General features: G+C 35.0%; 1 protein-coding gene across 4 annotated transcripts in view; it reads right to left on the minus strand.

Annotated features, from left to right (window-relative positions):
- LOC150106301 (transmembrane protein 230) overlaps window positions 1-15,110 on the minus strand; it is a 150,796-nt gene that overhangs the window by 64,006 nt on the left and 71,680 nt on the right. For all 4 annotated transcript variants that reach the window (XR_016548298.1, XM_090392334.1, XM_090392333.1 and 1 more), the window contains exon 4: window positions 12,126-12,248. Coding sequence is in view for 3 of the 4 variants with exons in the window: in XM_090392334.1 (XP_090248460.1) it covers window positions 12,126-12,248 (123 nt within the window). In the remaining variant the exon portion in view is untranslated. The remainder of the gene's footprint in view (window positions 1-12,125; window positions 12,249-15,110) is intronic.

A 15,110-nucleotide genomic window follows, 5' to 3' on the forward strand; every position in this document is an offset into this window, starting at 1 on the left:
AACACCACCCAAAGATAAGGCTGGCCTGGAATCATTATTCTCATCAAACTCCTATAGATGAATGCAAATCACCTCCTGTACCTGGAACATTGCATCATATGCCTCCTGTAGCCTTCTGCCAAAAAGATATCAGAAGAATCTTGAACAACCTGGACACCAAAAAGGTTTCCAGTACTGATAAAATTTCACCAGCTGTGCTCCTGAACTAACACCTGTTCTTTATCATTTATACACTATATTACACTCAGCTATCTATTCTACAGTTCAGATATCTTATAAGCTCATATACAGTCAGTTCCAAACAAAAACAAAACAAAAAAAAAAGGTGATAACTGTCTACCATCCAACTATCAGACTATTGAACTCCCCCCCTCAGTGTTGTCCAAATAGAGAAGGTCATCAACAATCCAATTCTTCAACATCTGAAGAACTATCATCTAATAAATCATAGGTGGCCAACAGCAGGCCCTGCAGGCCACATGTAACGTGATTTTGTGCGGCCCACGGCATGATAAAAACTATATTAAATTATATGTATTATCAATTTAGCTATTAGTTTTGACCGCAGATTTTCTGATTGATATACTAGTTATATTCATTATTTCTGATGACGGAAACAATTTATATTCTTAATTCTAATATGTAATTAAATTTAATTTAACAACTTATATTTAAATCAATCAAGTATTTTATATTGTTTCTCCCAGTAGTAAAATGATTTAACAAATATAGTAATTCAATACATATAACTATTGCCTTAAAAAAATGCAGAGTTTATTTTTATTTAAGTTCTGTCTAAAAGTGTGCGGCCCATGACGCTACCACTCATCATATATTGGCTCTCGTATAGAATGAAGTTGGCCACACCTGTAATAAATGATGCACCAATAAGGATTTCACCAATCAAGATCCACAGCAGATCTGCTTACTTGATGTTTCTGATGCATTTGACAAGATTTGACATCAAGAACTTCTCAGTAAATTGCCATCTTATGGTCTATCTTCCTTGCTTTGTAATTAGATTTCCAGTTCTCTCTCTCTCTCTCTCTCTCTGGTCATTCACCAACATGTAATGGTGGAAGGTGTTCTCTCTTCAAATTTTCCTGTTAATGCAGGTGTTCCTCGGGTATTTTATTTCACCAACCTTCTTCCTTATCTATATAGATCTGCTCTCACTGAATCAAACCCTGTTCACAATTTTGCTGATGACAACATTCTCCACTCATCCTATTCATACTATAACCCTTGCAGTGCTCAAATATCTCAAGCTTCAAGATCATTTGTGATAAGTACTCTAATCTTCACACTCATGCAATGTGGCAACTACAGTCTAGTCACCTTCAATGCTTCCTAAACATAGTTTTGCCTATTTTCTCACAAAAGAACTCAGGTCTTCTACACTTACTTTTGATAATTCTCAACAATTAAGACCAAATCTTCTTCTTGGACAGACTCTCACGCGTAGTCTTTCCTGGCATAATCAGATCACATCTACAACATGTTCAGTTTCCAAAAAACTCAACATACTTTTCACTAAAGATGTTACTTCTCTCCTGTTGGTTGCTTACTCTATCAAATCACATATCTGCCCAATCTTGGAATACTACTCTCACATTTGAGGTGATGCAACTAGACTTCTCTAAAAAAATTTTTTTTGATGCAGTACAGAAGAGAGAGGACATCAATCAAGAGGACTTGATGTTCTCTCTTACAGACTATCTTCAGCCTCTGTCTCATCTCATAGATGGTCAGTTTCCATATTTGTTCTTCTACATTTATTTCCATGGTCACTGTTCAGAACTAGAATTTCTAGTAAACTTACAGGAACACATGCAGCAACTACCCAATATCCAATTACATTTGAACTGCAGATTTACCAAAACTGTTACTCGTAATCATCTTTTATTCCATTGATCTCAGTTCTGTGGAACAGCCTCACCCACAAACTATTTCCAAGGACTACGACCTCCAGCTATTCAAGAAGAATATGAACATATTATTTTGTTCTTAACCCTAGACCACATAAGGCATCAATCTGCTATAGGTCTTATGACCTCTCATATGTGAGAGTGATATAAGTAAAATAATTCCAAAACCAAATCTACTCTTCATTTCTCAAGCCATAAAAAATTACAAAAATAACCCTAATATTATCATTAGTAGGGCAAACAAAAGAAATATGACCATTATAATCAACAAAATGATTACAACAAAATTCAAGATATCAACAATACAAACACCTATAAAATAATTACAGAAGACTACTCCCAATATCATAAAACAAATCAAAAAACATTATATCAACTTAAGAATGAAGAAAAATTAGATGAATACACCATTTAAAAAATATATAAAAAAAGCACTCTTCGTACAATGCATTTTCCTACTATTTTCGGACAAGTAAAGATACATAACCAAAGCAATCGTATATGCACACCACAATTTCATACAAACAAACCACAAGATAATTCAGCTTCATTTTCAGCATCTTTCTCTTACCATATATTAAAAACGTACAACCCCTATCTGGTTGTATATTTTTAATATACAACCAAATATGGATAGTTCCATCACCCAATTGTTATTGTTTTAAATCAGGCATGACAAGAAACCTAGTTAAGAAAAGTTTTATATTCATACTTTTGAACTTGGTGTTAAGCTTTGACAAGGTAGCCTTCAGCATGGAAGGCTGATCCATGAGATGAATAATATGGAATTGGATTATAAACTATCTAATTTGGATAAGAGAATGGTAGGTTAGGTGCAAGGACAGCAATGGTCACATGCAGCACTAAACCAAAGGTTACAGCATTACTCAAGGTATTAATAAGCGGTAATAAAGAGATAAATTAGTAAATAACATGCTATGTACAAAAAGTAAATTTTAAAAAAATTAGTAAAACAAAGCAATCTCTACATATAAACAGAATTTATAATGAAATGTGTTTGTATACATTAATTCTTTTTTAAAAGTTAAAAAGTTCATGTAATTTATCAGAGTCTGATAAGATCTGGCTAAGTGTATATGACTCAGCCAGTGTAGTAAAAAAATTGTACTCCACCAGAACATAACAAACGGTGAGACACATTGTGTAGTTTGCACATAGGTGGGTCATTGGCTCTCAGTAAATAAGAATGTGTAAGATGACTATGACTTATGCAGAGCCTATCAAGACAACTTCCTCTCTTTTGTTTCTCTGTTGATTTAACAGCTAATGATTAATTTCAGGCTTAATCTCATGCAATTTATTTGTCAGTGCTTCCTGCCACAATGAACATTGGATTATTAGCTGTGATCTTATAAACTGCCTGTAGTCTGTATGTAGAAATGACAAACAGTGCCTGGAATATATACGAGGATCTAGCAGCTGCATCTGCAGTCTCATTTTGCATCATTCCAACGTGGCTGGGAATCCAGCACAGCTGAATATTAAAATTAAGGACCTTCAATTTACTTAACATTTGCAGAAGCTTGCAGAGCACTGGATGTGGATTATGCACAACTTATAAAGAATTCAATTACTGCAATGAAGTGGAATCTGACTGGATATGATAAGTCAGGAAATAAAGCAGCACAACCAACTGAGGCCTCAGAACCTCCAGTTGGAAAGAAGGGAAGGAAATCAGGGTGTCAGACTTCCTCATTTTACACAGTGAGAGGTTGCATGATAGAGTACAAACCTACCATGGAGGAATGCTGTTATGTTTGGTGTGAGTAACGATGTCATGATTCATGTTAAAAGCTTGCATATTCTCTTTAACATGCATACCAAAAGGACATATGGCAGTCTGATGTGATATTGAGTCTCTCAATGCAGAGAAATTATACCAGTTTATGTAAGATGCGCTAGAAGCAACTTTATTTTTAGGGCATAGTTAAGAGAAACTGTTTCCATCTGACTGACAAAGCAGGTTCAGGTACTCTAATACTGATGTATACAGTATAATATATCAAGCCTTTGTATATGAGAATATTTTTGTGTTTAAAGAAAGACAAGTGATATGTTCCAAGGAGCAATATTGAATCTGTGACAAAAAGTCCCATATTGGAATTGTGTTTGGAACTGCTCAATTAATATATGGCCAAGTGAGACAACAGAACTGTTAGCTAAATGCTATATTCAGTTTGTTTTTGTAAAATATTTTGTGTTCTCTCAGTATCGAATTAACTGTGAAAGTAAGAATATGAGAGAATATTATTGAGCTCATTTATGTAATTCTTAAAATGGCGTTTAATTATTTTTGTATGTATTATCCACTGTATATAATTATATGTTTACAGTAAATATTTTAATTTTTTATAACTTACCTTCATTCTTTAAAACACAACATATTGATCCTGAAGTCAATGAACAGATACAAATCCAAAACATTCTAATCAACTAAAAAAATAAAAACCCATTAAAATATAACACAGACACTTTTTTTCTGCTGAAAACCTCAACCCATTACTAAGAACCCATGAAGGGACATAATCAACTGATAGTTGAAGTTATCTTTTAATTACCCTCATGTTATAAGAGTGACAGTAAATTGTAAAGTCATCAACATACAGAGCATTGCCTAGGGTGGGAGGAAGCTATTCAGTGAATGAATTAACTTTGATAGCAAAGAGCATCACACTTAAGAGTCTTGGGGAACACCTTCTTGGTAATATGGTTAAGATAATGTACTTCCCACTCAAACTTGGAAGACTTAGCTAAACAGAAAGATTTAAATAAATACAGAAAGATGCCCTCGAAGACCTAGGTTATAGAGGTCTTTTAATATTCCATAATTCCAAGCTGTGATCTCCACCCACCACCAAGCCACACGTGGATGCCCACTAACTGTCAAACAACAAATGCACTTGGAAGTGGAATGACAGGGCTACCTCAGATGCTACACCAGCACCACACTAAGCCTTTAGCTCCATTCTCAGACCATGGGGGTAGGAGATTTACTGCATGCTGCCCTTTCAGGCAAGCCAACTGACTACCAAGATCCCCTCCCCCCTTTCTGGATGTCCAGAGGTCAATACTGTATGACAAACATTGGCAGGACATTGAATTGCAGTGTTAGTAGTCTGGAAGACAGGATAAAAAGGACTCAGAAGTAGAGTGAAGAATACAAGAAAAAAAAGCAAAGAAAATGAGGAAGAATGAAAAGGGCTCGTACCATCACCGAGAGGTCCTCTCCACCACAGATAGGTGTCCCCCAAGAAGGGATGGCTGACTAACATATCAAAAATTAGTATATGGGGAATGTGAATCTGCAAGATTTAAGGTGACTACTGGTTACCCCATGGATCAGTCTTTGGGCCACTGTTATTCAATCTTTACAATAATAACATTGGGAAGGATTTAACAGGAGGCACACAGCTATCTGCTGATGGTGCAAAGATAGGAAGGATTTAAAAAAAATTCTTAATGATGAATATTGAAATGCATCCCTAAAGTTCAAAGAATAAACAGGTTGTGATTGAAATGTGCAATCTTATTAAGCAAGAGATTCTTAAAAAAAAATATAATGTGGAAAGAATATCATGTGAAAAAGGATAATGTCAGTTATGAAAATTTCAAGGTACAGACCAGAAAAGTTACTACTATTGTATGTAAAGCTAAGTGTTAGTATGCAAGCTAAAGACAACTCAAAAGAATTCTATCATTATGTTGCAAGTAAAAGAAAGGATGAACGTGAAAAAATAATTCATCAATGCAGATGAAGAAGGATTATGAGTGGCCATTTTGCTAAAAGCCATCAACTTAGTGTTGCAACATAGACCTCAATGCTACCTCTTCACTGGAGGAAGGAACTCAGGTATGAGGAGGAGATGTCAGAGCTGTTGCATAAACTGAATAAGAATTTGGCAATAAGGACTGATCAGATATCAGAACAGATGCTAAAAGAATGTTCAGCTGAACTGGCAGTTCCTTTGCCCTAGCTGTATAATTTGAGTCTCAGCACAGGGAAGATTTTGCAGTAGTGCAAAGAATGTACAATTAACCCATTGCACAAGTGGTGCAAAGACTGATGTGTTTAACTACCAACTTAACAATATCTCTGAGGTGGTGAAGATTTTGGAAAAGTTGGTAAAAGATCACACACAGAAATGAGTTGACAAAAAATTTATACATTGCAATGAGCAGCATGAGTTTACAAAGAGAAGGTTGTGTTTGTATAACTTGCTCACATTTTATAATAATGTGAGATAGTTGAGTTAGACAAGGGAAATGGACACACCATGATACATTTGGATTAGGCATGTGCATAAGTTGGAAGATATAAAACCAGTGGTGTACCCCAGGAATCAGTCCCTGGTCCATTGTAATCCAATCTTTATATTAATGAAATTTGGAAGCATTAAACAGGTGACATTCAGCTATTTGCTGATTATGCAAAGATAAGCTGGATAATCAGGAGTGCTGCTGATATGCAGTACTTGCAAAATGATTTGAATAAGCTGGAATTGTGGACATGTGAAAATGACAGTCAATTCAATGTTAGTAAATGCACTTTGGTGCAATGCGATATTCAATGGAATATTATAATGGAAGGATTACGCGAGAAGAAACTAATTAGGATAGGAATATTGGAGTTTAGTAGATAGAAAGTTTAAGTACTAACATGAAAGAATAAGGAAATAATTTTGCCTCTTTACAAGAGATACAACCTCATCTGGACTATTGTCAAATTTGATATCCTGGTTTCCGAGGTGATGCAGATTCATTTGACAGGGTGCAAAGTAGAGTATTAAAGATGATATCAAGAATGGAATATAGAAATGTTCTGGAGGATACTGAAAAGCATATAAAGGGATTAGGATATTATATCAAGCAACATATAGTCTATATTTAAGTCTTAAGTTGGCAGTTAGAACTGAAGGATGTACAGCAAGATAGTCTGATGTGAAATCAAGTGTAAGACATACTATCTTCACCGTTATTCATCATCAAGTTATGAATTAAAGTGACATTAAAACTGATATCAAAATCAGATATTAATCTTAGCTCTCAACTTTACAATGATGTTATACTCCTAAATCCAGTTGTGGCATGGATGTTTGTAATTGTCTTAGGTGAGAGATGAATTTTTTCGCCTAGCATGAGACTACTATCCTACTTATTGGAGATCCACATGGATTGAAAAAGTTTCATGCTTAGTAAATTAAGGATACCAAGAAATTATATACTTGGTTTAATCCTTTATCGAAGTGTAAATACTTCAGCCGCAAACAAAGTTTGCGGCTGAAGTATTTTCAGAACTGGGACAACTCATATATAGAAGTTAATGACTTCATATCACTTCATATCTCTAGCAAGTGATATGAAGTCATTAGCTTCTATATACGAGTTGCCCCAGTCTTGAAAATACTTCAGACACGAACTTTGTTTGCTTACACTTGGATAAAGGATTACACCAAGTATATAATTTCTTGGTATCTTCAATTTATAGTATAACCAAGTGGGAAAACTTCCAACATTTCATGCTTAGTCTCCAGCGCAAGGTTTCTGGACTATGTCAAAAAAAAATAATAATAAAATAACACACACACACACACACACCAACAGATATCGTCATGTGCAATCTCATCAATATCTGCCCCAAAACTTGCCATCATTTCTACGTTAGGTAAACGTGCTTGCTCCCTTCTCAGTGAAGAAGAAGAGATCACTAAAGACCTACCGTTTCTTTTTACAACCTTTCAGAAAAACAGCTATCATATACAGACTAGTCATATGCTTCTTTTTAATCCACCTGCTCACCGTACTGAAGATAGTACTGATGTAAAAAGCTTTATATCTCTACCATATATCAGCTCCGTTGCACCAAGGTTAGCTAAAATTCTCAAAAAATTTAAAATCTACACTTCTTTTACTCCTGTTTCCAGCCCCCGTTCCTTACTCCGTATACCTAAACTGAAACACGACAGCCTGAAGTATCCAGGAGATTATTGTCTTTGGTGTAACCACAATATGCCCTATTTTGGTCAGATGGAGAAATCCACTGAGCTGCATATGAAAGCATATGTGAGAGAGACATTACACATGGCAGAACTAGAGCAAGCACACTATCTAATGATGTTCCTAATTCTGTTCACCCTAACAGTGATTCTATCATTCATCCAATGATCTGGAACAAATCAGAACTCATATTTAGTTGCTACAATGAACTAGAGAGAAGACCAGCAGAAATTGTCCTCAATCTGGTCCATCTTAATACTAACCTTGGCTGTAACCTGCATTTTGGTGGCACTGAACGTGACCAGATTGTCCTTGCCTCACTAAAGAATGGTATGTAGATCAATGTTGTACTAATTGTACCTTAAACAATGATCACACGTCAGAGCACAACATGATTTGTCAAATGAGTAGGATGAATGAAGAGTACAATTATCTGCAAAGCTGTAGTAGGTAGGATTAGTGGTAATTGGGCTCAGCACTCAGAGTAGGTCAATTATGTACAAGAACAAGAGAGTAGGTGACAGGACAGAGCAAATAAGGTATTCCTGCATTGGTGAAGCTCAAAGAGAGGGAGCCATCTACCATTACATGCAGTGAACAACAAGAAAGAAAGGTGGCAACTCAATTACAGAGAATGACAGGAAGACTAAAGGATGAAAATTTGTTTAGAAGGCCTCAATGCCAGACTTGGTCAAAAACTCTGGAAATGTCAAAAGCAATATTAAGTTCATTCGTGGTTAGATATAAGCGAGTGGAGACATGCAGGAAGAGGAGATAAACTCTTCGACATGACACCCATACAGAAAGTGACCAGTCTTCATGCCATAACATGGCCTTGACAGGGCCTCCCACATATCCCCAATTGGATTACCTCTCTAGGCATGACCTGGCAAAGTATGTTGCAGCAGGATTATGCATCAATTGAATGGAAAGTCTTCTAACACATTACTGACGAGTTTGGGTCTATGCACTAACTGGCAACCAGCCTGTGGCATCACCATTTTAACTGATGTACCCTTGAAATGGAAAAGGTTATGCTATCTAAGCATATTTGGCATGACCTTGAGAAGTATCACTTGCACTGCATGGAGAAGGACAGGGGAAAAAAAACTTAGAAACTGAAATTTCTGTTCTGGAGACTAAAGATGGCATTTTCTACTTCAGGCCTCCAATAAGCTGGGTAGTGCTATTTCACAAGGCAATGAAGGTCATCTACCACCCAGTGAATCTCAATAATGTTTCCTCCAACAAGGAAGGTATCCCTTTGTAGTAGGAATAATTACTGCTTTTACCAGAACACCTTTTGTGGAAACAGGCCACACATGGAAAGGTGGGGTTGATTTAACAGGCGACAACGCATATTATGCATCACCTGTCCATGCAGATGTTGTATGTATAAAGTGACTTCATAGAGTGAACTGGAGTGTAGCTGTGCATTTTTTTTTTTTACTGCAAGTTTGGAGAGTAATCAGGATCACACAGTCCTCTTTGTGCAGCAAAAAATTAGCAACTACACCACAGGGTACTCTATGAAGTCATTTTAAGTACTTCACATCTCATAAGTTTACAAATAAAACAGATTGAATTTGCAATGGCAAAGTTGCATTAAAATCTGTGGGACAAGCATTTATTCTTCTGATTAAATAAGTGTATGAGTTGTCTTTTGATATAAATTTCGAAATCAGGACCAGACCTATGCTCTCCACATGTTGCAGCAAGTATGCAGGGTGTTTAAGAGGATGGAGTTAAAGGATACTGTAGATTGTTTAGAATTGTGAAGAGAGCTTAGAGACTATGCAAACACAATTGATATTTTTGTTTATCAAATATCTCTAGCTTTCCTATTAAGTCAAAACATAATAAATACCCAAACTCATCATCACTTATGAGACTAGCTATCTCATAACATGTTGCCAGTTTCTAAACCAACTGAAGCACAAGCTGCATATGAAGATAACTCTATTGATGAACCTGATTTCAGATTGCAGGTTTTCAATTATATAAGAACCTTACCTGATAACTCAAGAAGATGCAAAAAATCTTGAAGCTCTAAAGCTCACCAAAACACAATCTGAAATCTTGGGTCTATACTGCAAGTTGGAATCTCGTCAAAAATTGTATGAAGAATCACCTCATTTCATAATAATAAGAAAAATTTAGTTGTCATCTTAGACCAGGGGTGGGGAAACCCTCACCTGCGAGTCTATTTCAATTCACCCCTTTGCTGATATACTCGTATGTACATGTAAATCAAATTTTATAATAATTTACATTTATTATAATTAAATTTATTTAAATTTAAATAATTAAATACACAAAACCCAAAATAGCTATATTACATATAATATGATTGTCAGATATATTATATATTGCTGGTAAGATATATATTGCACACTACATACACTATATATGAGTTAAAATTTACCAGTTGCCCACCCCTGTCTTAGACAATGTTTCCATTAATGTTGTTAAAAGATTAACTGAAATGCTGAGGGGGGGGGATGTAATCCTGATGACAGCATTATTTGTTTATTTACAGATGCATCGAAGCTTAGTTTGAAAGCTGTGTGCCTAATGCTGGCAAGAAATATCCCTCAATCGTATGCAACCCATACAAAAGAATCCTATGGGAATATGATTTTATTTCTTAAATATGTCAACTACAATAAATACATGTGGAATGTTTTTAGTGACCTTAAAGTGATGGCACTTTTCACCAGCACCTAAGCTGCCCAAAATATCTCATGACTGCCTTTACAAATGTCACAGAACACCGTATAGGTATCATTTATGACACTGAATAAAGGCTGGCAAATCTTGTCTTTGTGCAAACATTCTTTAAGCTTCTAAAATAAGTACCCTGATACAACAAATCAGAAATAATATCAGGACCAGATATAATTATCAAATATAAATTATACAAAACAAAAAACGCAAAGAAAACAATAACAAATTATATCACCTGGGTATCTCCATGGGAACTACAGGAGGTCCATACTATTATTGTGTGGACCTCCTGTAGAAGCATAATATGCATCTCCTTAAAAAACTCTTTTATTAACAATGGACTCACAACTACCCAACTATTCCACTCACTTAATCATTCTCTCAAGTGCAAATTCTCACATCCTTAATCACATTCTTATCCAATCCCTCCTGTTATGTATTGAAAAATGTTTTTCTGCATTAAACCAATAAAATTCCTTTTTTGTAACTAGTAAACTTGCAAGCCATCCAAATAGATAGCAATTCCACAGGCCTGTCTTGTTGGTCACTCATCTTTGAAGCCTCATCACCACTTTCTTCTCTCCAAGAAATGAAGGTAACCAAATTTGAGCATGGTAGTCTAGATATTGTTATATCAAAGCCTTATAAAAGAGGGATAATAACTTCCTTATCCCTAGTTGTCAGTGCTTTTCATCATCCGAATGTTCATAAGCAGTATTTTGTCCACTTTTGCAATATGTTCCCTTGCTGTTTCTTTAGCCATACTTCAACATAAGAATTTCTCCAATCTGAATCCTTTTCTTGTCATAATAATATTCATATGGTGTTTCCCCCTTTCTCCCCATCCCTTTGGAAGAGGGGATTTAGCCCTCCTAATGAGGGATTAAGTGTGTGTATATATATATACATATATATATATTTATGACTGTAGATCTGTGTGTGTGTTCACGGGACAGGCTTGCATGTTCTGAGGGATGAAAAACCTGAGTTTCCAGGTAGAAAAACTCTCTACATATATGAGACTGACTAAATTCATATGAGACTGGCTAACTCACCTTTAGTCAAAAGAGACCAGATAAAGGTTCCTCACGTCAAAGATGGGAGTTGAATCCAGAAGAGTTTCATCTTATCAACTGGGGTATGGAGGCTCTTATTTTGTCATAATCACCTGCTTTGTAGTAATATATATATCCCTTCTTAAGAAGAAATTCCCATGCTTACATCTCACGTCAGGACTCTACTCTATGATCACCCTTTATAACTGAAGGCAAATGGACTTAATAATTATGGATGATTTATCCTAATCTCTCTAGATATGGGATTATCAACCCTCAGTTCTTCTCCATTACAATTAAATATCAGATACATTATTTGTACAAAGTAAATGATAATATTACACAAAAAAGTGATAGTACCAAAATATTTTGAATTATATAAATTGCCACTATTACTTACTTTTACATTTAAATAACCAGTCAGCAGTAAAGAGGAAAAAATTGTGAGGCAAGTTCCCATAACAAAGAGGAATATAGCTAATAAAATGGCCTTCCACGGTATTTTTGCCTCAACCTTTTTAAACTAGAATGAAAAGCAGAATCATAAACAACACAGTTTTTCAATAAAAGGAAAAATAAAGTAAAACTGTTATATTCAAAAATGAACTTTCAGAATCAAAAATACAACAACTATTTCATTCAGTATTTATTTTCATAAATGCATAATTACAGAAGTTAGCCATGAATTTTATTATTTAACATGTTCACTGCCAACTATGAGTATACTTGTAGTTGGTATATGAGCCTCACAAGCCAACTATGAACATACTCATATGTCGATTACTGACCTCCTATGCCAAGCACGAGTTAACCCTTAGTATAAGTACCTTAATTTGGACCCTTCGCTTGTGAATAAAGCAGAGAGCACGTCTGGGGGCTTGGTAGAAGGGAAATAATTTCAGCTAAAATATAGTATATTATATATGTGCTTCAGAAGCCAACTACAAATATACTCTTATGTCAATTACCGACCTCCTATGCCAAGCACGAGTTAACCTGTAATTTGTAAATCAAATTAAAACTAATAAAATCAATAAAAATAATAAAATAAAAACCAATTTATTCAAATTACGAATGATACACTTTAAAACAATTTTCCACGCACAATGGTGGTTTTTTATGGCAAACAGGACAATAATAATGTGTTTCGCATTGTTGTTTGTTTTGTGTACATACTCGGCATGGCTTTGTCGGGCGATTCTTTTTTCTGTAGGTGGTAACATTTCCAAATACTGAAGATCCCGAATCCTGCTGATATTCTGTGATGCTGTAAGCTCATCCATTCCAACAAAAACTGAGATAAATTGATCTCTAAATTTTAACGCAGTCATTACATTTCCAGTAATTATATTATAAAATTTATGCGCATTTTGAATGTATATATTAAAAATGCGTATTGCCAATTTCTTTGGCCATCTGATTGTCTTTCGTAAGGCGGATTAGCAAGAATGCATTTGATCAGAAAAATCAATGCCTGACATACCCAAATCATAGTCCCTAACGATATTTGGTTTTAAATGAATTTTACCATTCCGATTTTTCGCTTCAACCATTTCAAATTTGCGCATATTTGAAATGGAAAGAACTTCCTTCTTATCCTTCCATTTGCGATGATGAATTCATTAAATTCATCATCACTCATATTAGCGTAAGCTCCTAATTCTTTATCAGTAAGTTTTCTTTTACTGGTCATGGCGAAACTGAAGGTTTTTAAGACTAGATGCAATAAACACAGTAGTCAGCGCATGTAATATATAGGTGGGGGTGATACGAGATTGCTCGTAGTTGGCATATGAAACAAAATTCTGTCTGATAAGCTGGCTACGAGATTACTCATAGTGACCTTGAAAACGCGAAAGCGATTGGAGTGCTGGAACAAACTATGCCCGAGGAGCGTGGCAGCGACCATGTTAAATTTATAATTCATTTTAACAGGAATACTTTTCCTTCATTAATTTTATTTTTTATCCTTAAAGACTTTTAATGTCACTCAAAGATTAATTCTATAATGAAAAAATGTTGTACAATGTAGCTACTCCTAGAATTATCTTTCTAGTGCAATGGAAAATACGGAGGAGGACCAAGACTTTTGTGAATGCTTCTAGAACTTTCATTCAGAGAAAAAGATTGCTGAGATAGTCTTTTCTTTTGATGTGGAGTTGACAAAGATATGTAGCTACCAGATAATTTCTCTATTCCACTCAGATAAAAATTTGGTGAATTATTCAGAGTCCAAAGAAACGAGTCATTATTCATGTAAAGTGAGCATGTCACAAGTGTTTTGAAAGTGAAAAACAGAAGTATGCATTGAGTAAAAATCATGATAGCAGAAATATAAATGCTACAAGATGAGAAAATGTGAGAGTCAGAGAGAATGCAGATGAAAGTAGAGTAGCAGCAGTGAACAAAGATAAACAACATATGAACGATAACATGAAAGAAGTGAAGATCAAGAAATGACAAGGTGGTAATGAGAGAAATAGCACACTTAAGTGGAGTCATTCATAGAACAAAGTGTGAGCCTGAATGACTGAAGAAAGATCACACTTTGTTCTATGAACAAAGTGTGATCTTTCTTCAGTCATTCAGGATCTTTCTATGATAAAAGGAGTACTTAATGAGAGCATGATGCAACTTGTTTCCTGGGTGCAAAGATTAAAGATGTTAGTGATGCTATTAAGATGCAGAGAGTGATTACTTTGTTCAGTATAAATGATCTGAAAGGTGACAAGTACTGTATGAAAGAAAATATATAAAAGTTACTGGAAGAAATGAAAAAGAAATGCGAGTGAGCAAAAATTCAAAGTCTACTACCATGGTATGATAGCAGAAAACTGAGAGGATACTGATTGCAAACAAGATGATGCATAAGTTGTGTATTAATTCTATAGTCAGTTCTGACAATGCATGTGCTAAACATATGATTTCTTAAAACAGATGCAGTCTTTCTGTTCATGACATTAAGATCATGGACAATTCATCATGAGAAAATTCTTCGTGGTGCAGACAATTCATCACAGGGAAAATTCATCACAGAAAAAATTCGCTGAAAATGTTATTCACTAGAAAATTAAAAAGATATTGCATTGATACCAATATATGATATGTGCACTAGTGGCCAAAATTGTGGAAACTTTTTGGAAAAAGTGTATTTTTGAGGTTTAATGGCTTATAACACCACTTTTATTGGTGTAATATCATAAAATTATATATCAATGGAAAGATAATTTAATCAAGAATTTATGCAACAAAGTTTGTTCAATTATCTGTATTCTATGAAAAGTTATAGCCAAATAACCAGAAAAAAAGAAGCACAACTTGCTTAGGTTGATAGAAGTAGCGTTCCTTCATTTGAATGTAGCCAATGAGCATGAATGTTTAGAGA

Source organism: Typopeltis vanoorti, chromosome 5 (assembly GCF_054136105.1).
Source record: "Typopeltis vanoorti isolate ZY-2024b chromosome 5, IOZ_Tvanoo_1.0, whole genome shotgun sequence".
NCBI lineage: Eukaryota > Metazoa > Arthropoda > Arachnida > Uropygi > Thelyphonidae > Typopeltis > Typopeltis vanoorti.